Here is a 22,052-nt window from a genome sequence, read left to right as displayed (position 1 = left end):
TTTCTTATATAGAGCCAGAATCTCCCTTGCAGGATTCCTACTCATTGGTCCCAGTTCTTTCCTTGCCAGACACAGGGAGAAATCTAATTGATTTTCAGCCTAACGTCTGAAACAGGTGAAATTGGTAATCTTGGCTCTGCACATGACTCTTCTGACTAAGCTCTCTGGCTCCTCCTTCCATCTGTTTCTTTTAGGTGGTTCCCACAGTCCAAACCCGTGACTACCACACTTGACACAGGCTGCTTCAACCCTGCCACAGCCCCCACTGGAATATGGTCCCTAGAACTGACAAACTAAGCTGCCATGGCTTCCCCAGTCAGACACAGGAAGCTACTTCCCCTCCGCTCTCCATTTGGACTTTCTGCTATCCATGCAGCTCCGCCTGTGCCACGAGTCAGAAGCTGTGCAGGATGTGACAACTATTCATTTACTTTCATGTTCTTAATATTAACTTTTTTTTTTTTTGCCCTATCAGGCTTTTCTGCATTCTGATTCAATTAGTCCAAATAAATGTTTCTCTGAATGCTGTGTTCCCCATACATTTATTAAGCATGCTTTTTTCTTCTTTTTTTAAAACTAACAATTTGTCATCTTATTCATTGATCTTTTCTTTTCCAACTTTTATTTTAAGTTCAGGGGTACAAGGGCAGGTTGGTTACATAGGTTAACTTGTGTCATGGGGGGTTGTTGTACAGATTATTTCATCATCCAGGTATTAAGCCTAATACCCATTTTTCTTTTTGCTGATCCTCTCCCTCCTTCTATTCTCCACCCTCTGAAAGGCCCCAGTGTGTGTTGTTCCCCTCTATGTGTCCACATGTTCTCATCATTTAGCTCTCACTTGTAAGTGAGAACATGCGGCATTTGGTGGGAGTGTAAATTAGTTCAGCCATTGTGGAAGGCAGTGTGGCGAATCCTCAAAGATCTAAAGACAAAACTACTATTTAACCCAGCAATCCCAGTACTGGGTATATACCCAAAGGCATATAAATCATTTTATAATAAAGACACATGCACACACATGTTCACTGCAGCACTATTCACAATAGCAAAGACATGGAGTCAACCTAACTGTGCATCAACGATAGACTGGATAAAGAAAATGTGGTACATGTACACCATGGAATACTATGCAGCCATAAAGAAGAATGAGATCATGTCCTTTGCCAGGACATGGATGGAGCTGGAGGCCATTATCCTTAACAAACTAACACAGGAACAAAAAAGCAAATACTGCATGTTCTCATTAATCTTTTCTTTACTTTTTTTTTTTTTTTTTTTGAGACGGAGTCTTGCTCTGTCTCCAGGCTGGAGTACAGTGGCATGATCTCAGCTCAGTGTAACCTCTGCCTCCCAGGTTCAAGCAACTCTCCTGCCTCAGCCTCCCAAGTAGCTGGGACTACAGGTGTGCACCACCACGACCAGCTAATTTTGTTTTTTTTTTTTGTATTTTTAGTAGAGATGGGGTTTCACCATGTTGGCTAGGGTGGTCTCAATCTCCTGACCTTGTGATCCGCCTGCCTCGGCCTCCCAAAGTGCTGGGATTACAGGCATGAGCCACTGCGCCTGACCCATTAATCTTTTCTTAATGGAAATGCTGACAGATTCTTTTTTTTGACTTTTATTTTAGGTTCAGGGATACATGTGCATGTTTGCTATATAGGTAAACTTATGTCACGGGGGTTTGCTATACAGATTATTTTATCACTCAGGAACTAAGTCTAGTACCTAACAGTTACTCTTTCTGATTCTCTCCCTCCTCCTACCCTTCACCCTCAAGTAGGCCCCAGTGTCTGTTGTTTCCCTATATGTGTCCATGAGTTCGCATCATTTAGCTCCCACTTATTAAGCATGCTTTTATTTATTCACCTAACTCAGATATAAAATCATGGAAGCGGACAGTACAGAGATTCAACTCTACCTTACCAGCTATCACATTCCAGACTTACTTACATCACTTTATGAATTAGCATATTTGGCACCTGGTTGTACAACTGGTTACAAATCAATTTAATTCTGCTCTGTATACTGACACAAGTCAGAATTTCACTGTTTAGTTCAAACAACAAAATGGTTAGAATTTTTTCAAGAGCTTTCTCTTGCTTTTCTGATGTGCTTACATTATGTGTATTATCCATTATGGCCTAACACCTAAAACATGCATTTTTGTATAAACAGTACTGTTTCATATTTGCCATCACCCCCTTGTACTTTGCCACCAACTGAGTTCTCTTTCTTTTTTCATTAGAAGTCATGTAACCATTCTGTGGGGATTATCAGTTGCTATGAGAAGAGATGGGTGGTGAGATAGGGTCTCCTGTTTATTCTGAGAAGCAGCAACCTTCTCTCATCCCAACACACACACACACACACACACACACTCACACACACACACACACACTCTCTCTCACTCTCATGCACATGCACTGAAATTGAAAAAATCACTGAATTCAGAATTGTTAGGTCCCTTAAAGTCTAAAACAGTCTAGGAATTAAAACATTTTTTCTATGTTGTACAATTAGAACTAAATCTTCAATACGATACACATAGAAAGGTAACAATTCCACTTACCTAGTGCTAATAATTGATAAAGACTTAAGTGCATTTGTTAGCCAGGAATCTGTCAGACCTTCAATCTCTGCCCTTAACTGTAGCCAGGCATCCCTCTTGGCAGGGCCAAGGAGTCCTGCAACACCAAAAAACCAAGGCAGAGTCGAGAGATGAATATTGTCTCAGAATATCTAGTTTAGATTCCCTTCTGTCTGGAATAGATCACTTTTATTTCAGTATATATCAGAAATGCAGAGAGATACAGATTTATGTCCATATTGATCCTTCGTTTCTGAATTGAATATCCATTCATTCCTTCAATGAATATTTACTGAACTTCTAGGTCTCAGGTAGTGCCACTGAAAAGTGGCCCCAGTCTCTGCCCTCACTGATCCTACAATCTGGCGCAGTGGATCTCAATCATCTAAAGAGCTTTGAACATGCCCCTGCCTGGATCTTATTCCAAGGGACTGTGATATTTGAGGTCTGGAGGAATAGCTGGGCTTCACCAACCTAGGGACACAAATCCCAAATGTTTTGACTGTCTGAAAATGTTTAGCTTCTTAATAATCACAATCATTTCCACTTTCAAACAGTAACAATGGCATCATCATATGTAGCTGTTAAAATGTTTCTAATACTACTGCTAATGCTGCTATAAACACTTTGCTATGTAAAAAATTAATAATTTTGTTTAAAATCATGAAGTGTAGGACAGTTACAATCATGAATTATAATATTGATATTAAAAGAAAAAAGATAGATGTGCTAATTTTTTATTTTAAAAGATCCAGTTCTTTTATGATAAAACAAGATCATGAAAATCCATTAAAAAGGAAGGTTTCTTATTGAAATTGTGTTTTAGAATATCGGGAGCACATACACACTTGTATGGTTTTTTCAATCAAAATTTACAGTTTCTAGCAAGTCTCATTTGTCCTCATTATAATAAAGAGATGCTCATGTATGACAGAAAGTAGACTCGTGGTTGTTTAAAGTTTCTAAGATACAAGATTATTTCTTAGTCTTCTTGTTAACTTAAAATAATTTTATTAATACACCGCAAGAAGGAAATGATAACATCTGAATGATAAAAATTAACTCAGATTTCCCAAGGGGATATTTATTTTAAAGTTAAAACATATTATCTACCATTGATTTTAACTAGAAAATCTACTTATCTGATTTTACAAAAGCATCATGTACAGAGCACTAGAGCAAATCAGGAAATCAGAAATTCTCCCCAGCACCCCATGCAAGTCGGCAGCTTGCAGGGGTCAATTTCTTTTTGGAAATGAATGTCTTCCATATCTAAGCTCCCTTTTGTTGCTAACATTATCCTCTTTGGCTCTACATTTTTTGTTCTCTTACAGTTATTATGTATCTGTTGAGCATCTCTTATGTGTTTCACTGCTAGGCACTGGGGATACAAGGTGACCAGACACATAGCCCCACCCTCATGATGTATATGGATATATGTGATTATATACTATATATGAACATTTTATTTACTATATTGTATTCTATGATATATATGTGAATATATGTATGTATAGTATGCACATGTATATTTAGTATACTGGATTCTAGTTTATGTTCCTCAATTACTCTTCCTTTTTAGAAAAAAAGAGAAGCACATAAAGAAACAAAATCCTGGGAGATTAATCTGATGTGGCCTAATGGCAAATTTTAGGAATCTTGTTTACCTAAAATTGATTCTAATAAGATATCATCAAGGTTTATTTTATATATAGAAGCACATCCAGGATCACAGTTTTGATAGCAAAGGTTTTGATATCACCTGTAAAATATATGAAGGGGTATAAAATGGTTTTGATATTACCTACAGATTATTTGAACTTTTAAAAACTATGATAATCATAGTTGACACTATGCATGAGAATGATACACTGACATAAAACATGATTTTTTTAAAAGATAAAATAAACCTGTTGAAAGTCTTTGAAATGACATGAATAACTGTTTATATTTATTTTTGATGGGATTCTGGAAAGATAATGCTTGCTAACCACCGTCCTTCAATGATTGAGGCTCTCTTCTTGAGAAAGGACTTCTTTCCATTGCCTCGGACAGTTCCTCTGTCTGATTTTCACTGATAATGCTCCAAGCACCAGCTGATAAAGGGTCAACTAAATGCCCTGGTATAAATCTTGACCAAACATCTGGGCACAAGGTTACACAAAGAATTCCCAATTTATGTGACGGTGGTGCATGTTTTATTTTGTAGTTAAATTTTTTCCCACCAATTCTAAGAAACTTCTGGCTCAATGTGGTTTAATATGAGCTTTTGCTTGTTTCTTTTACAGCAGAATCATCTTTAACATGAAACTACAGATTGAATTCTACCTATACCCAGAGTACCTTTGTTAGACTGAAAAAGCCACACGTACCTCCAACGTTGTTCTTGTAGGTGTTATATAATTCTTTTACTCTTCTGTAACGAAAAGCCAACTTCCTCATCCAGTCAACCCCTCCTCTTACACCTGTTGGCAAACAAAGGTTTGCACTACTTGCAGCTGCATGGAAGCCATCAGTTGCAAAACTGTAGGTACTGTAACACCCAAAATACATTAAAAAGAAATAATTACATGTGCAAAACTCCACAGCCGAATTTCTGTAGGAAACAGCATATTGAAAGGCATAGCTTACCTTAAGTCCTGCCCATTATCATCAGAGGAAACATCATCTATATGAACTTGATCACACTCCTGTTAAAAACATTGGAAAAGTTATTTGTTTTCTAAATGATGCTTGTTACCATGCTTGAAGGTTTTCCCATCTTCTCTCTGATCAGACTACCGCCAGAAGATGGCAGCATGTGCCCATCCATCTCACTGCCTCACTCTTGTTTTCTTCTGTTGGGAAATGGCACCATTTCTACCCCACAAAATTTAAATCCAGAAGAGTTCCATAGAAAGGAGGGGTGAGAAAATATACGGCATGAGAGTTTCTTTAAAGCAATTTAAAAATTTTAATCTTAAAATTATTGATAAGAAATTCTCCTGAATCTTCATAAGCATTTGAGTTCCCTTCCAGGCCATTTCTGTTGTGCATACTTAAGCATGGCTAATCTGAAGATACACAAAACTTAGTCTGAACACCTCAGATGGTTACTATTATTTATCATTTGTTGAGCGGCAACAGAGGGGCTTGCCTTCAGATTATGGTGTCCTGTGGAATTTCCATGACTTCCTGCTGGACCAGAACCATGAAAGAACCATGCTGGTGTTATTTCAAGGTCCTAGTCTTTTGACACAGAAAAAGGGTAATGATCATAGAAATTGACATTTTATTTTTGTCAAGTTTTTAAATTTTCAAATCAAAAAGACTACTTTTAAGTAAAAGGGAAATAATGAAGATTTATCATCTCAAATGTGCTACAAAATTCCAAGCAAAATAAACTTTAAAGTATACCCACACAATTGACCTGATATATATATTTTTTTATATATGGACTCTCGCTTAGTTGCCCAGGTTGGAGTGCAGTGGCGCGATCTCGGCTCACTGCAAGCTCCGCCTCCTGGGTTCACGCCATTCTCCTGCCTCAGCCTCCCGAGTAGCTGGGACTACAGGCGCCCGCCACCACGCCTGGCTAATTTTTTTGTGTTTTTTGTATTTTTACTAGAGATGATGTTTTACTGTGTTAGCTAGGATGGTCTCGATCTCCTGACCTCGTGATCCGCCCGTTTCGGCCTCCCAAAGTGCTGGGATTACAGGTGTGAGCCACCACGCCTGGCCACAGTTGACCTGATTGTAAGTTACTGTGTGCTCAGAACAAATGGTAACTTATGTGGATAAGGATTCGATCCTTCTTTGCTGTTCTGAGTCTTAGTCCATCTTCAAATAATCTGCAAAGTTCCAGTGCAATATTACAAGATCTAAAGGTGAAATTTGGTGAGGGCATTTAAAATGCCTAGTTCTCAGAATAATAAACATATAATAAATAAAAATAATTATTTATAAAAAATAACTACATCATATTAACCTCAGAGTAAGTATGGCTTAACATCTTGGGCCTCCTTAGTCCCCCTCAAAGTATTTTACTCATACTTACAGCTTCTGACTATATACGTAGTGCTTAGCATTCAAAATTAATTTTTTAGGGACATGGATGAAACTGGAAACCATCATTCTCAGCAAACTATCGCAAGGACAAAAAACCAAACACCGCATATTCTCACTCATAGGTGGGAATTGAACAATGAGATCACATGGACACAGGAAGGGGAACATCACACTCTGGGGACTGTGGTGGGGAGGGGGGAGGGGGGAGGGATAGCATTGGGAGATATACCTAATGTTAGATGACGAGTTAGTGGGTGCAGCGCACCAGCATGGCACATGTATACATATGTAACTAACCTGCACAATGTGCACATGTACCCTAAAACTTAAAGTATAATAATAAAAAAAAATCATTAAATTTGAAAATACACCATACTAAACAAAGGTTTTTTGAAAGCTACTATTTATATTCATTATTGGGCTTGAAAGTATCTGGCAGTCAAATATTTCATATCTAGTCTCCAGATTTCCACACAGAAAGTGTTTAATCCGGTTCCAGTTTAAAGGTATAGTTGACTCAGGCTTCCTTTAATATACAAAACTCAGTGACTAGCCCAATCAGTACCTTTTGAGTATGTAACTTGAAAATCCAGGTAAGTTAAAAGTTCATATAATTTACAGAAATTACAGGTTTAGTAAGTTTTGAATAAATCTCCACCTACACGTATGGGTCCCCAAATTTAATCTGACTGGAAGTGCCCTGGAGTGCGGTATTTGGTTCACCAGGTTACATCCCCACTTACGGCACAATCTAGCATAGAATAATCACTCCACAATTCTTTCTTAAATAAATGGGAGAAGTCTAGACAAATGCTAATTCTTTACAGGATTACCACAATCATTTAAATTTTCTAGCACAAGGTTATGATGATATAAAATAAAAGCATTCTAAATGGTGAGGAGAGTAAGAAGATATTTATGTCAAGAGTGGAAGGAAGGGAGAGAGAAGAGTGCAGAGACTGCCCAAGGAATGGCCTGGCCGGACAGGTATTTAGAAAATGTCTTCCCCTCTTTGACCAAGTATTGGCTGAAAGGAGTGCAGTCCAAACTGTAACCAAAGGAGGCATTATGCTTCCTGAAAAACATCCAGTAAAGGCATTGCAAGCAATGATAGTAACTGCTGGACTGGGCTTTAAGGAAAAGAGTGGAGAGATTTTACCCATTAGCATAAGGGTTGGAAATAAAGTTTTTCTCCCAGAATATGGAGACACAAAAGTAGTTCTAAATGATGAGATTATTTCTTATTTAGAGATGGTGACATACTTGGAAAGTCCGTAGACTGAAATAAATCACTATTGAAATGGTGTCGCATGAAGTTGCCCATTCCATTGAAGCTCTGAAATCTTTCCACATGTAAATAACTTCTGTGTTTCTCTTTTATAATAAATTAATGACATTCAAAAAAGTGGAGGAATCCTTGTAAATTTCCCTGGTAATCAGAAGTTATTTCTCTATTTAATACCCTCTCATTGTAATTTTTAGAGAAATTCCTCTGACATTAAATATTAACTCGCATGATTAATTTGTACATAGGTTGCCCAAAAACTTATCTTTTACTCCTGAGGACAACAGTATATCACACTTATTGGACCATAAGCTCCATAATTGAGGTTATATTTGAGGTTTTTCCAAATTTAACTTTTCTTTAAATTTATGCCTAGTTAACTATGCCTGTTGACTCTGGACGGTTGCCTGAGGATTACGGTCCAGTGAAAGAAACCTGAACTTCCATTATTTACATTTTTAGAAAAAGCTAAATAATTGTCCTTCAATTATTTTTCACTCTGAGAAACTTTGTAAGAATCATTTTGACCAAAAAGTGAAATACTAAAAACACTGTAATGTTTTGACTTTAACAAATTTTAGTAAAACTCAAACATTTGAAAATATTCTAGAACTAACTTTAAATACTTTAATTTTGTCTCACAAAGGGACCAAAAAGTGGTCACTGATATTTATCAGTTATAATTCACAGCAGTCTTTTCTCACTTTTGCCATCTCAAACTTCCTGAGACTTCTTTTCTGGAGGTTATTCTAACTGAAATAGCACTTTATTTAAACACACAGGATTCTCTTCTGTTGCGGGAGGGTAGTTTGGACATCTGCTTTCTCTGCAGTTGGGCAGGATGCAGTGAAGTGTCTATTAGGAGGATTTAAATTTGTATCTTTTAAGGAATTATGTGAGGAACAGCTGCTACTATATATGTTGCAGTATCTACTGAAAGAATGGAGTGTCAAATTAGATGGTTCGGTTTTTTTTTTTTTTTAAAAAAAAAAGCACCCTGAGAGCTTAAATATTCAACATCAACAATGACAACATAATAAGCTAATGTTAGAGTTACTCTCTTGAGGAATTCTTTTTGTCAACAAGAGTAGAAATCATTTAATTCCAGTTATGGAGCCCAAGACAATTTTTGGCTGTAAGAGGTTTATTGAAATAAAAAGTTGTGTGAAAGTAAAACTGCCTTTCAAAGTCAGATGCAGAAGGATAGGGCGCTATGTATGTAACTGTACTGAATGCTTTTGAAAGCTACTGTTTTGATTCTATTGGTTTTAGTGCTTGTTTACTCAAGTCAGTAAAAAACATTTATGTTTCCTTGGGCACTTTATCTGGATGTGCAAGCATTTGTGTGGCACGCATGTACAGTGAGAGTTCAATTTATCTGCAGAAACTCAATTATTTTATTGATTAAGTACAGTATTGTTGAATAGCTAAGTTCTAGGGTTTGAGTCAAATGAAATTCTTATCACATTCTAAAACACAACTAAAAAGCTATATACTCAGAGAAGAGAAAGTCAATACCAGTATTTTCTCATGAACTACTTCTACCAAAGATCCTGCCAGGTATTTTTGAAATACATATAACATAGTACCTGAACTAAAATAAATGTCTTTAAGTGCCATACATGACTACAACATGTTTTTGATATACCAATATTCATTTCAAACTTGCTAGTTAGTTACAAATTCATTATATGCTACTTTCACCTTCTCACTGCAGTGTTCTTTTAAAAGTTGGGTAGCAAATTTATTCCATCTGGCTTCTAATGTGCCACTACAAAAGCTAAAAGTTCATTTATTCCACTTATTTCCAGTAAAAAATAATTAACCAAATGAAATAAGCACTTTTACTTGGATACTACCACATAAAATTTCTTTTTTCTTTTTATACCTTTGAAAAGACTAATAATATTAAGATCCTCTTTACAATGCAACTCATCCATACTGATGAACAGAAAAACTAACCCCAAAAGTTATCGCTGTATGTAAAAAATTCAAGTTGTGGAAAGGTTAAGGTGTTTGTTATTACCATATATATATATATATATATATATATATATATATATATATAATCATTCTGTATTCATAAGTAGCAGGATCAATTTAAATCAGGTTTTAGAGAGGTGATTATTATTTGTTATCTAAAACTGAAAGCTTGCCTAGTAATATGAGCTTTCATACTGTCCACTGTAGAAAAAAAAGAATGCCGCTTTAAACAGACAGTAATTGTATTATTCAGTAAAAACATGACTCACCATAGAGAAAAACAACAACAACAACAGCAAAATGCTATTACACAGATTTCAGCACACACATTTATGGAATGTACTGAACCACTCATTTTTACTCTCATGTCTCAAATATAACTCAAACTGGATTTAAGACCTTGTCATTTAAAAAAAAAAACTTTCTAACTGGCGTGTTGGTGGGAGTGTAAATTAGTTCAACCATTGTGGAAGACAGTGTGGCAACTCCTCAAGCATCTAGAACTAGAAATACCATTTGACCCAGCAATTCCACTACTGGGTATATACCCAAAGGATTATAAATCATTCTACTATAAAGACACATGCACATGTATTTTTACTGCAGCAATGTTCAATAGCAAAGACTTGGAACCAACCCAAATGCCCATCAATGATAGACTGGATAAAGAAAATGTGGCACATATACACCATGGAATACTATGCAGCCATAAAAAACGATGAGTTCATGTCCTTTGCAGGGACATGTATGAAGCTGGAAATCGTCATTCTCAGCAAACTAACATAAGAACAGAAAACCAAACAATGCATGTTCTCACTCATAAGTGGGAGTTGAATAATGAGAACACATGGACACAGGGAGGGGAACACCACACACTGGGGCCTGTGATGGGGTGGAGGGCTAGGAGAGGGATAACATTAGGAGAAATACCTAATGTAGATGACGGGTTGATGGGTGCAGCAAACCACCACAGCATGTGTATATCTATGTAACAAACCTGCACGTTCTGCGCATGTACTCCAGAACTTAGAGCATTAAAAAAAAAAAGTTATTTAAGTAACTCAATAACTTGGCTTTTCTTTCTCACACACTTGTAAAATTTTCAGCAAAGGATGGGTCAGAAGTATGTGCTCTGGAACCAGGCAAATCTGCTTCAAATGCCAGTTCTGCCATTTAGATAGCAGGTAACTTTAGATGTGATTTGTATGTTGTGGACCATACAGTTTCTCCCTTGCATAAATAATGTGATAAACACATTTACTGCAATACATTGTTAAGTAATTAATGGAAAGTCCAACATAAAATATCTAGAACAACGTAGGGGTTCAGTAGTAGTAATCTCCCTCTCAATTCATAATATGACTATAGATAAAAACTTTAATTATGAAACTATGAGATAAAAAATAAATTTAAACATGCCATCTGAAAAAAAATGAAAGAGAAATCTCTATTTCAGCATAGTTATGCTTGACTGAGAAGTACTTCTGCCAAGAACCTGAACTATTTAGTTATTTCGAATTCTATTATCTGAATGTCTAATAACCTAGGTCATTAGCACACAGATGGCATACCTTATTGCAGTACACATTCAACTACTCTGAGGCTATTTTTCCTTGGGTCGTTTCATTTTGCTGTTGTTTTTTATTTTCTATTCCTCTTATTTGCCATTTAGACACTGTCTTGCCATTTGAGGTTGAAAATAGAAACATAATTTTTAAAATGAGAAAATAAATGCATTTAAATGCGTCAAATGTGCTTAAATAGTTCTAGCACTGTTTTATCCAGAAGGGAAAGAAACGGGGAATGATAATGTTAGCTAAAGTTAAGTTTCAGATTATCCACAAAATTAATTGATCCACGCTATCGCCATGAATAGTGTCTGTGAATATCGTTTAGTGATTAACCTAGATAGGTTCCGGGTTAATAATCTGGAAGAGCTAATGCTGAAACACTAAAAGAACCAAGAGTCATGTACAGCTGTGGACAGTAAGGACAGCAAAGCCAACAATCTCCTCTTCGGAGACATTTTTGTTCTACATATGTATTATTCATGAACACAAATTAACTTTCTGCTTATATTTGTATATACAATTTTTCCTCTTGACAAGAACTTTATGCTTCTCTTGAGCTGAATTTTTATCTTTCTGTTTTCCCGAGGTTATCTACAGATACAGAAACCATCTAAGAGGTCTGGTGTTGGATACAACTATTCGTACCTTGTAAAATTCTTACCTCTAAATCATTAAAAAACAAATGAGTATCAGCAAGATTAAAAATCATTTCTTCCATGCGGAGTCCAAGGGTTACAGCCATGGGGGGATCCTGTAAAGAAAATGTACACATAATGAGGTAAAATTTCAGTAAGCGCTTATTATTAAAAATATTTTAAGCACATATTGCTGTGGTGGAAGAGGGAGGAGACTGCATGGGTTTTTACTGAAGATTCAAAAGATTTCTCAGTTTTCCAAAAAGGTGACTTTCCAGAAGGTTCAGACATACCAAATGCACAGACACACCTGGGAATTCAGACATACGTAACGATGACTCAGCATACATTTTCACATAAAGCTGTATGTTGAGGAGAGAAGGAGGAAGGAAATCAGCTAGTTCATATGACCCAGTTTACATATAATCTATGGAAAGTATTCTGGAGAAAGGTATTTGGATGGGGTGCTGAAGAATGGAGCAAACTTACTAAAAAGAAAGGATGTCTTTTTAAGAATAATGACAAATAATAAGAATTAAAAGATAGAGAAAAATAGGTCAACTGGGTATTTATAGGACTTGAGTAGAGAATGTTATCTGGAGGTGAAACAGGAAGAGCTGGCAGAGGATGGTGTGACCATCACTTAATTTTTAATTGCATTTTTATCAACAAGGTAAGAGGAATCTCCCTATCCAAACATGTGTAGAGTTTGGTCTAACCTGCATTTGACTAAGGTTGAAGAAGGGAGGGGTGAGAATAGCTAAAAGAACATTAGTTCTCTAAGTGTAATCCAGGTAAAAAATATATGCTTTGGGAAGTGATGGGGTCAGTAAAGAGTTAAAATGACTCAATTTTTGTTTACAGAAACCAAGATATTAAACAGCAGCAAGAAGTCGAAAATCAAGACCAGAGTTGTTACTTTACCATAATTAACTGCAGCTGAAGGCCTAGCATCAAGAGATATAAGACTAAAAAGAAAGGAGCATTTGGGGATAGGGATGGGAATAGGGAAGTAATTCATGCTCAAACATTGTGTTTAAAATTATCAAAGTTGGAATGATGTCTAAAGAAGAACTGCTCATAGGTGCAACTCCGAAGATAAGAGAAAGAAAAAACCTGGAAGGGACAAACCCTTAAAATTTGAGACCAGATGGGTGTTAGCAGGGAGAAGAATAAGGTTTTGAATAAAGCTGACAAGTCTAGAAGGATACTATTGGTTTTGGCTGGGAAGTTATTTTGGAAGACCTCAGAGGGTGATTTGGGTTGAGTGGCTGGGCCAGGAGCCAGACTGCAGGGATTTGAGAAGAGAGAGCCGAAATTGTGTTTTCAACGTTCTAATAGTTGGCATTTCAAGAAATGTATCTCAACTTGGGGAAATGTAATGCAAACTTTACTCAATTTATGATAAGAACATGCAACCCAGGTCAGGCCAAGCAGTATTCATCTACACCCTGAACTGATTCCATTTGCAAGGAGAAACCACTCTTCATTCCACACCTCCACTATGATAACCCATTTTATTCCTATATTTCCTTTCATCATGTTTTGAGGGGGAAGCCCTAAAGTGTAAACATATTTGAGATGTCATCCCGTGTTCTATAGCCAAGAAAACCTGGAGAATAGGAATTAAATGCTAAGAAAAAGGCATTGAGTGCTAAGGGGTCACTGGGGTATGAGAGCTAAACTAAGACGATGTGAGTGAAGATAGAGACAAGATAATAATACGCTGGATTTCAACATAATTTTCTAATTGTTTACATCTTCTCATTTAGAGATTTATGTGGATTTCATAGGCAGAGATTCTCATTTCTCAGTAATGGATGCTGACTCTTCACATACCTGATGGCCTCCTGGTATTATGTCATCCGGTAGCTTGACTGTGCTGCCGGATTCATCCGTCTTCCAGTGACAGAACCATTTGGGACTATATACCCAAAGATCAAATCAGTTCTGTTTTAGCCAACAAACATTCATTAAAAACAAGAATAAAATTATTAATAAGTAGGCCAGGCACGGTGGCTCACGCCTGTGTTCCCAGCACTTTGGGAGGCTGAGGCAGGCAGACCATTTGAGGTCAGGAGTTCGAGACCAGCCTGGCCAACATGGTAAAACCCTGTTTCTACTAAAAATACAAAAATTAGCTGGACACAGTGGTGTGTGCTTGTAATCCCAGCTACTCAGGATGCTGAGGCACGAGAATCCCTTGAACCTTGGAGGTGGAGGTTGCAGTGAGCCAAGATCACGCCACTGTACTCCAGCTTGGGTGACAGAGTGAAACAGTATCTCAAAAGAAAAAAAATATTAATAAGTGCCAGTTTGTGTCTCAAGGGGTTTCCGAGCTCAGAAGGGCCCCTTGCTCTGTTTCCTTCAAGTATAAAATTCTTTTTTCTTCATTTTGTTGATCATGTTTTTGTTGAAATAAAATCTCTAAAGGTTGTGTAAATTAAAAAAAAATACATTTTGTCTTTTTTGGTTGAAAAATTCCTATTATTAGTCTCTGTCTTTTTGGCAGGGTTGGGGGAACTAGGCATTAACTAGGCTGAGGATATTCTATGAAACTATTCTGCCTAGTCATGGAACCATGAACAAAGTCTACAGAAATATCAGGAAAAATCAAATGTAATTATAGCATGAAAACATATAATTCCATTAGTGACGCTCTGTGCTTTTGAGGAATGTTCACTGATGCAAGACAATAAAACTGAGCTCCACACTAGTCTGTTATGTTTCTGATGATTACTGCCCTAAAGATATATATTTCAGATAGGAGTTCAGAAATATCTGATTTAAAAGGTTTTCCTTCTGGAGACCAGGTTGGTTAGGCTCTTATTCTATGATTTGCCAATTTTTCTTTTTAAGTTTTAAATACAATTATTGAATTTCTTTTGTTCATTCTTCACATTCTTTGCATTTACAGATCAGATTTATGGGGATGGGAGAAAACATACTGTTCCTTTTGATTGTTACTTTGATCAATTCCATGCTTCTGAAATACGTAACTCTGTGCTACCCAAACAGTGATAGGAAAATCCATGAAGAATGCATTTTGTACATCTGATAAGCATGCAAACAAGCATAATTTTTTTTTAAAAAAGCAAAATGCAAGAATCTGCTAGCAAGCAAGCATGGCATGTGGTGTGATAAAAACTGTAGTTGAGCACTCCACTGGAATGCAACCCCACGGCACTGGGAGGGCTGGTCATTTGTTTTTCAAGCTGTGGAGATTCCACATCACACACTCTGTGAGAGCCAGGACTTAGTAAGCATTTTGGCAAAATATCATTTGTAACTGGGAAAGTTTAGGTTTGTGGTTTGCTGGAGTGTGAACTAGCTGTATTTTACTAAGCTTTCCAGAGAGCAAGGCCTATTGAAAGAGAGATGTTTCGTCAGCCATGCCAAAGTCTTGGCACAGATGGGCCAGGGCTAGTCATGCCATCAGCCAAGGAAAACCATGCCTGTAAGAGGTAGTGATCTTGTTTCTAAGAGCATGTCTGGGGCAGGCTTACTTTCAAATATCTAATTTTAATTTTGTTTTTTTCCAGCTTACTAAGTCACTGGGACAGCTAATTCTAAGTGAGCAGATTACAGCAATGCATTTTTCCAGCTAAAGGACTCACAGATCCAAGAATCCCAGAAAGATGACTGGACATTTGGTGGGTGTAGCCTTAGCAATGCTGGGCACCCTCCATCTTGCCAAACTGCTGTGAGGGAGATGCCAGCACCTGCAATTCCACTGTTTTATCAGGCATGTGAGAATGAAACATACTTCTGGATTGAACCCAAGTTTTATATAGAGATGTTTGCTCATTTTCATTAGATGTTTGTAGAATTATGGGCACCTTATGAATCAAGAGTTGCTTTTTTTTATTTGCATTTAAGTGTAGTGAATGTTGAGTTTAGGGTCTAAAATGAGGTGATAGCAAAATCTTGGATAGAGGAAAAAAGTGGGATAATAAAGGCACTAACAGGGTTTTGTGGAAGTTCTGATATATATTATACATATTATAACAGTTCCAAAAGGTTCAAAGTGTCTACAACAGAGTTTAATAGGAGGCAAATTGAAATACTGCCAATTTATTCCGTGTACTGCTCTATCAAAATACTGAAACTATTCCCCAGACATTTTACTGAATACAGAGAGAGAGAGAGAGAGTGAGAGAGAGAGAGAGAGAGAGAGAGAGAGAAGAGGAAGATGAAGAAAATAAATAGCTCTTGGCCTTTAAAAGTGTGGTTCTAAGCCAGATGTTGCCAGTGTATAACCAAGGCAGGATCCAGTACAGCAGTTCTCTAAATCAAAATACTAACGCCTATTAGCCATGTGAACACAGAGCATAAATTGGAGCCAGACTGTCTGTCTACGGGCCTCTGCCCTGCATTGGGCCATCAGCTGGAATTCCTCCTCTAGGGACACACTGTAAAAATATCTCTGGAGAGGCAGCAATTATGTATTTTTAAAGAAACTAAGGACTTTTTTTTTTGTTTTTTAAAGACATCAACCTCTTGAAACAGTTATTCTTTTGGGACCTGTAGCATATGTGTAGACATGTGCACACAAAGATAGAAGATATGCAAGTTCATCATGGAAGAAAGAAGGCAGCCCAGCTCCATGAACCAAGGTGGAAAAAGTTACTGGATTTTTTAGAATACATATACTCTTTAAATCATAAGAGATAAAATGAAATTCAGTCACAAATCAGAACAGAAATTTTACAATTGTGATACTTGTCTATGATGGATAGGTAGTGGGCTTACAAGTTCTTAGGAGGAACTGGAAAATGGTTTCAGGAACATTCATTTATTCATCATATATTTATTGAGTGACTAATTATGTATTAGACACGTTCAAATTCCAAGCAGAGAGCAGATAACCAAAAAAGCAAAGCCCGTACCTTTATGTGGTTTATATTATTACTGGATGAGCTATCTGATAAACAGACAAGAAAACAAGGGAGTATAAGCATTTCAGGTGGTGATCAGCTATGAAAGAAAAACCAGGACAAGCAGATACAGAAGTGATGAGGATGAGTGGAAAGGGCTAATTTAAAGCAAATTCAGAGAAGCCCCCTTTCAGGAGGCAATGGCAGAGAGAGAAACAGAGGCCTGACAAAGGTGAGGGAGCTAGGTATGAACAGGTGTGATAGTAGCGAACATACGCAGAGCCCAGAGGTGAGGAGTCTGTGTGTGAGAAGAGGGACCCTGACCAGGGAAGGGAAAGGAAACAAGGATTTTAAGAATGCAAGAGTGCTCCGCTGAATGTACGTGAGAGGCCCCAGCAAGATAAGCCAAGAAGGAACATTTGATTTGGCAACAAGGTGGCTCCTCAGACTTGGCAAGTGTCATGTTATGGCAAAGCTGGAAAGAGCAGAGAAAGAGAGCAGTCACCAGAGGGGAAAATGGGCTCAAGAAGCTCTTCTAATGACAGGAATGTGACAGCAGATACGATGGTGATGGGAAGAATCTAGGAGAGTGAGAAACTGGTGGCTTAGCGAAAGAAGTCCTTTCAGGAGTCGATTCTTTGGGTAGGTGAGGGAGCACGGAACCAGGGTGCAAGAGAGGTGCAAGAGACATCTATGGCTACAGATGTAGGAGGCACGGATTTGGTGGTGCAAAGATGACAGAATTCATTTGTTTGCTTTTTTCCCCCTAGTAATTGAGGAGGTCTGTACAGAATTGGGAGAGATATGCTTGCTCTCCCTTCAGCTCTTCAAAACCTGCAATAGGAAGAGTTCATGACCCCAAGAGTGCTTGCACCCACTTGAGATCTGTGGCCACATTCAGCTGCTGAGGTACAGGCAGTCAGTGGGGTTTTCTGATGGAGAAATAATGGGGAAAGGATAGAGAGGCGTTATGGAAAAGTAGGGTTATAGTGGTACATAAGGAGGACTCCAAGCTGGGAGGATGACATATAAGACAGGAGTTCTCAGACTCCACCATGCATGGGGAACACCTGTGGAGCTTTCACAATGCCTGTTGCTCGGGCCACACCCCATACCAACTAAATTGGATTATCTGAGGTGGGTCCACGCATCAGTCATGCTAAAGCTCTGCAGTGAGTCCAATGTACAAACGAAATTGAGAGTCAGCAGATGACAGTCTTGCTACTCAAAGTGTGGTTCACAGACCAGCACCATTGGCATCATCTGGGAACTGTTAGAAATGCACACTTGTAGACCCTTCCCCAGATCTAGTTTGCCAGGTAGTTTAACAAGATTATCAGGTGATTCATATACATGTTACTTTTGAATAAATACTGGTCTATAAGATATTATAATGAGAGACTGGGATAGTTAAGAAAAATCAGAGCTGGCATGACCTTCTGGCTTTCCAAGAGTTAAGCCTCTGTGGTGCTTCCACAGGACGGCTGGACTTGAGCCAGCGTGATCACTGAGTAGAACTGTGGCTTAGTATAATTTCTCGGGAACTAGACTTCTCTAGAGTTGCTTATGAGGAAGAGTGCCTTTTCCACCCTTCACCTCCATAAAGATCATTCTGTGGACTTAACTTCAAGGACCAAATGTCTGATGGTGTCTTTTTCTTAGTAATGTAGCCAATTACCTGCTGGGGAGCTGGTAAAGGTGAAAAGCTAGCACATTTTGAATTAAAAGATTTTGTTCACAATTCAAGTGTTCAGTGTAAGCAACCTATTTGCAGTTGAACAGTAGTTAATGTTGTCAAGCTTAAATTGTGTGATGAAGGGGATCATCACACAACTTACCACTAGAGGCTTCTACAGTTTCAATCAGAAGGGAATCCAAATGTATTAAACTAATAACAGAATAAATGTACTTCAAGGGGGGAATTACAGTGGTAGTACATGGCAACAGTGTAACATGGTACTTGGATGGAAAGAAAAATACCATGTTGGTGAGAATGACTGTGGGAGGATGGGCTAGAAAGCACAGGGCCCAGAGAAAAGTGGCAGAGCAGAGGTGGCAAATACACACACCTCACGAGGCTCCTCAGGACTCCAGGAGAAAGGTGATTGACACGTTAGGAGATGGCTATAGGAGGAAATGCCTAGGAGAGGGTTGATGATGGTTAAAGAATACTTAAGGTAAGTTAATGTTCTAATTCCCCACCTTCTCAAGATATGAGATTAAACGATCATCAACTGAGATCAAAGGAACTGAAAACTTCAGGGCAGGTTACAGAAGGCTGCTCTATGTGTTTTTAAGAGAGTAGTTACCATTATCTCTCTGGTATATTAGCTTCAAGTTAATCAATGTGATGTCCTTTCAAGATCTTTCCCCTTTTCTAACATAATTCCAGCAATGACTTGGTAAAGATGGGCTTAAATAAAAGTTAGTAATATATTTGGCTATTCATGAGATCACGCAGAGCCATTCCATTTAATTTTTAAAAGAAATTCTCAAACATATACTCAACACGAAGCTCTGAAAGGGGAGACAATAGGTAGCAATGATTCCCCAATTCCCTAGGGAAGAGTTTGAGATATGTCACTGTCTTTGATTTGGCTTTATTTTCACATGCATATGTATGATATTTATGTACACACTATATACATACACATGCACACACAATCAAACTTACTATAAGCTACCAGTAAAAACATTATGCATTTTTTGAGGCTTGCAAATTCTGTAATCATTCCTTTTATATAATATATACCAACACCACTCTCTAGTCACCCTGGCATAGTGTTACTTCTCTGCAACACTGACTGACTCATATTACGAGGTAAAATAACAGATACAAATATAAAATGCAAATTTCCTTAGAAAAATTCAGTTTCCTGTATTCCAGATTTCCTTGAAACTAAATAAATAGGTTATGCTTACTGAATGTTTATTCTGTGGTGAGTTTTAATGCATTAACTCATTTAACCCTCAGAATCAAATTACTACTTTTATTATTCTCATTTTATATACAAGACAACTGAGGCTCATAAATGCTAAATAAACTACTCAAGGTCACATGGGTACTAGGAGGGAGAGGTAGAATTTGAACTCGGGGTCATTCTCCCTCCAAAGCCAGAGCCCTCTAAGCATATGGTGTTTGTTAGCACTGCCATTAGGATTGCCTCAGATCCATGGTTCTAACACTTGATTAATTCTATTACTTTCTATTAAACCATGTTGGTTTTCTTTAGTCCAAATGCACAAACATCAGCACTTATCTTTATGACTAGCCTATCATTTAAAATCCAGCCAAATGCTATGTTAGAAGTATTTTTCTGCACAAATGTGTGTAGACTGTTCAATATACAAGCAATCAATTGATTAATTCTGAGGAACATATTATTTCGCCAGCACTGCTGTTAATATGAGATGTTGTCTAAAATAAGCAAGCAGTTTGGGGAACCTGAATCTGAGTTTCACATTATCAGGCAACCATTCACTTTTCCTGCAGTTCCTTCACTTTTTCCCCGACTTGGGCTATTTCCTCTGTGTCCTTACTGTGGAATAACTTTAGAGTATCATAGCTTCATAGCACATGATACATTAATGATCCAAGATAAACCAAATCCCTAAAGCACAATTTATATAGCTTTCTTCACCCTCCCCTGAAAACAAAAGGAATCACTGCAAGTTATCGGTAAAATGATATACACAATCAGGGAATAGAAATAAACTCTAACATGATGGATGATTCCTGGTCTACATCCTGTCGAATTTACAAGCTCCTATTTTAGAGTTTTGCAGCACAGACACTGTACATTGCAATTGGTGCTCAGCTGCAAAACCCATCACCAGCCTCATAGCAGCAGGGCTCAGATAGCAAGGTTCCTCATTCACCATCGTCAGAAATGTCCAGGAATAGTTCTGCTTGGAAAAGACAGTGTTGACAACTGAATAGGGTCAAAAAGTGATAACCCATTAGGAAGATGCTTGGGAAATTCACATAATTTAATTTATAAATGGAAGTAGAATTTTCCAAAAGTTTTTTTTAAATTAAAACACAAAAGTTAGTTGGGACAATTTATGGGTAAAAGGTCATTCCTACATTATTGTGGTCCACACATTTTATTTTTACAGGTTGTGGGGAAAGAACACGAGACCAAAGAATATAGAGATTAAGAACCTGCCAAAGAGATACGGATTTCACTGATCTTGCCACTTATGAGCTATGTATGGTAGTACCAATCAATCACACAGGGTGATGGGAAAAGCTAATGAGAGAATGCATTTCACAGGACACTCAGCCAAGGGCCAGGCGCACAGTAACCAGTAAAAAAATGATACTCAGTATTGCCCACTAATTATGGGTGCGGGGAGAGGAAGAAAGACAGGTAGATATGCAGGTAGGTATGGTAATTTCAGGATATGATTGACATCTCTTGTCTTCATAGGTGCAGCTCCCAGCTCACTATACTTGAGGCCACTGCAGTGCCACTTCACATGGTGCAGGAGTAAATATTGACCTTGCAGGTCTGAAAACATCTGCCTTTAGTTATTTCTCATTTTGGAGAAAGAAGGTATATTTTTATGAATTTTCTCTAACCTAGGAGGTAGATGATAGTTTTCACCGTATAGTGTCATTTTTATATATGTACATTATCTCATTTAAGCCACCCCGTAACCCCTGGAAGGAAATGAATTATAACCATTTTCAGATGAAACAGGCTCAGAGGTCAAACAGTTTGCCCTTAGGCACAGCCAGGCACAGGAGGTCCTTCTGACTTTTAGTTCAGTGCTCCTTCAGCTAGTCGACTGCCTTCCAGGCTGTATTCTGAGCAAGCTCCAGGATTCAGGAACACCTTTCATGGTGACCAAGAATGATGGGAAAGGGTGGTCATGTAGGGGAAATGGGATCTCTCCAGTCCCCCATCTGTACATTTTACCTAGAGCAGTTCTGCCCTTAGATGTTCTATACAGTGATGCTCTCGGTCATATGTGCGTAGAGGAATCTCTGGCTAAAATAATCAAAAAAATCACTATGCTATACCAAAATGTTGTTACACTCTAAAATGCATATTGTGG

The 22,052-nt window shown here is 37.8% G+C and overlaps 1 protein-coding gene and 1 pseudogene across 22 annotated transcripts in view; one reads left to right on the top strand and one right to left on the bottom strand.

The window, feature by feature from the left end:
• Positions 1-22,052, bottom strand: part of EYA4 (EYA transcriptional coactivator and phosphatase 4) — a 288,119-nt gene that overhangs the window by 14,147 nt on the left and 251,920 nt on the right. For all 22 annotated transcript variants that reach the window (XR_010158205.1, XM_024357428.2, XM_063813500.1 and 19 more), the window contains 4 exons: positions 12,138-12,227; positions 5,222-5,280; positions 4,963-5,123; positions 2,573-2,687 (listed from right to left, as the gene is read on the bottom strand). Coding sequence is in view for 21 of the 22 variants with exons in the window: in XM_024357428.2 (XP_024213196.1) it covers positions 2,573-2,687; positions 4,963-5,123; positions 5,222-5,280; positions 12,138-12,227 (425 nt within the window). In the remaining variant the exon portion in view is untranslated. The remainder of the gene's footprint in view (positions 1-2,572; positions 2,688-4,962; positions 5,124-5,221; positions 5,281-12,137; positions 12,228-22,052) is intronic.
• On the top strand, positions 6,890-9,935 carry LOC107975312 (10 kDa heat shock protein, mitochondrial-like; annotated as a pseudogene).

The sequence above is a fragment of the Pan troglodytes genome, chromosome 5 (assembly GCF_028858775.2).
Source record: "Pan troglodytes isolate AG18354 chromosome 5, NHGRI_mPanTro3-v2.0_pri, whole genome shotgun sequence".
In the NCBI taxonomy this organism is placed as follows: Eukaryota; Metazoa; Chordata; class Mammalia; order Primates; family Hominidae; genus Pan; species Pan troglodytes.
This window is presented reverse-complemented; position numbering and strand designations above follow the sequence as displayed.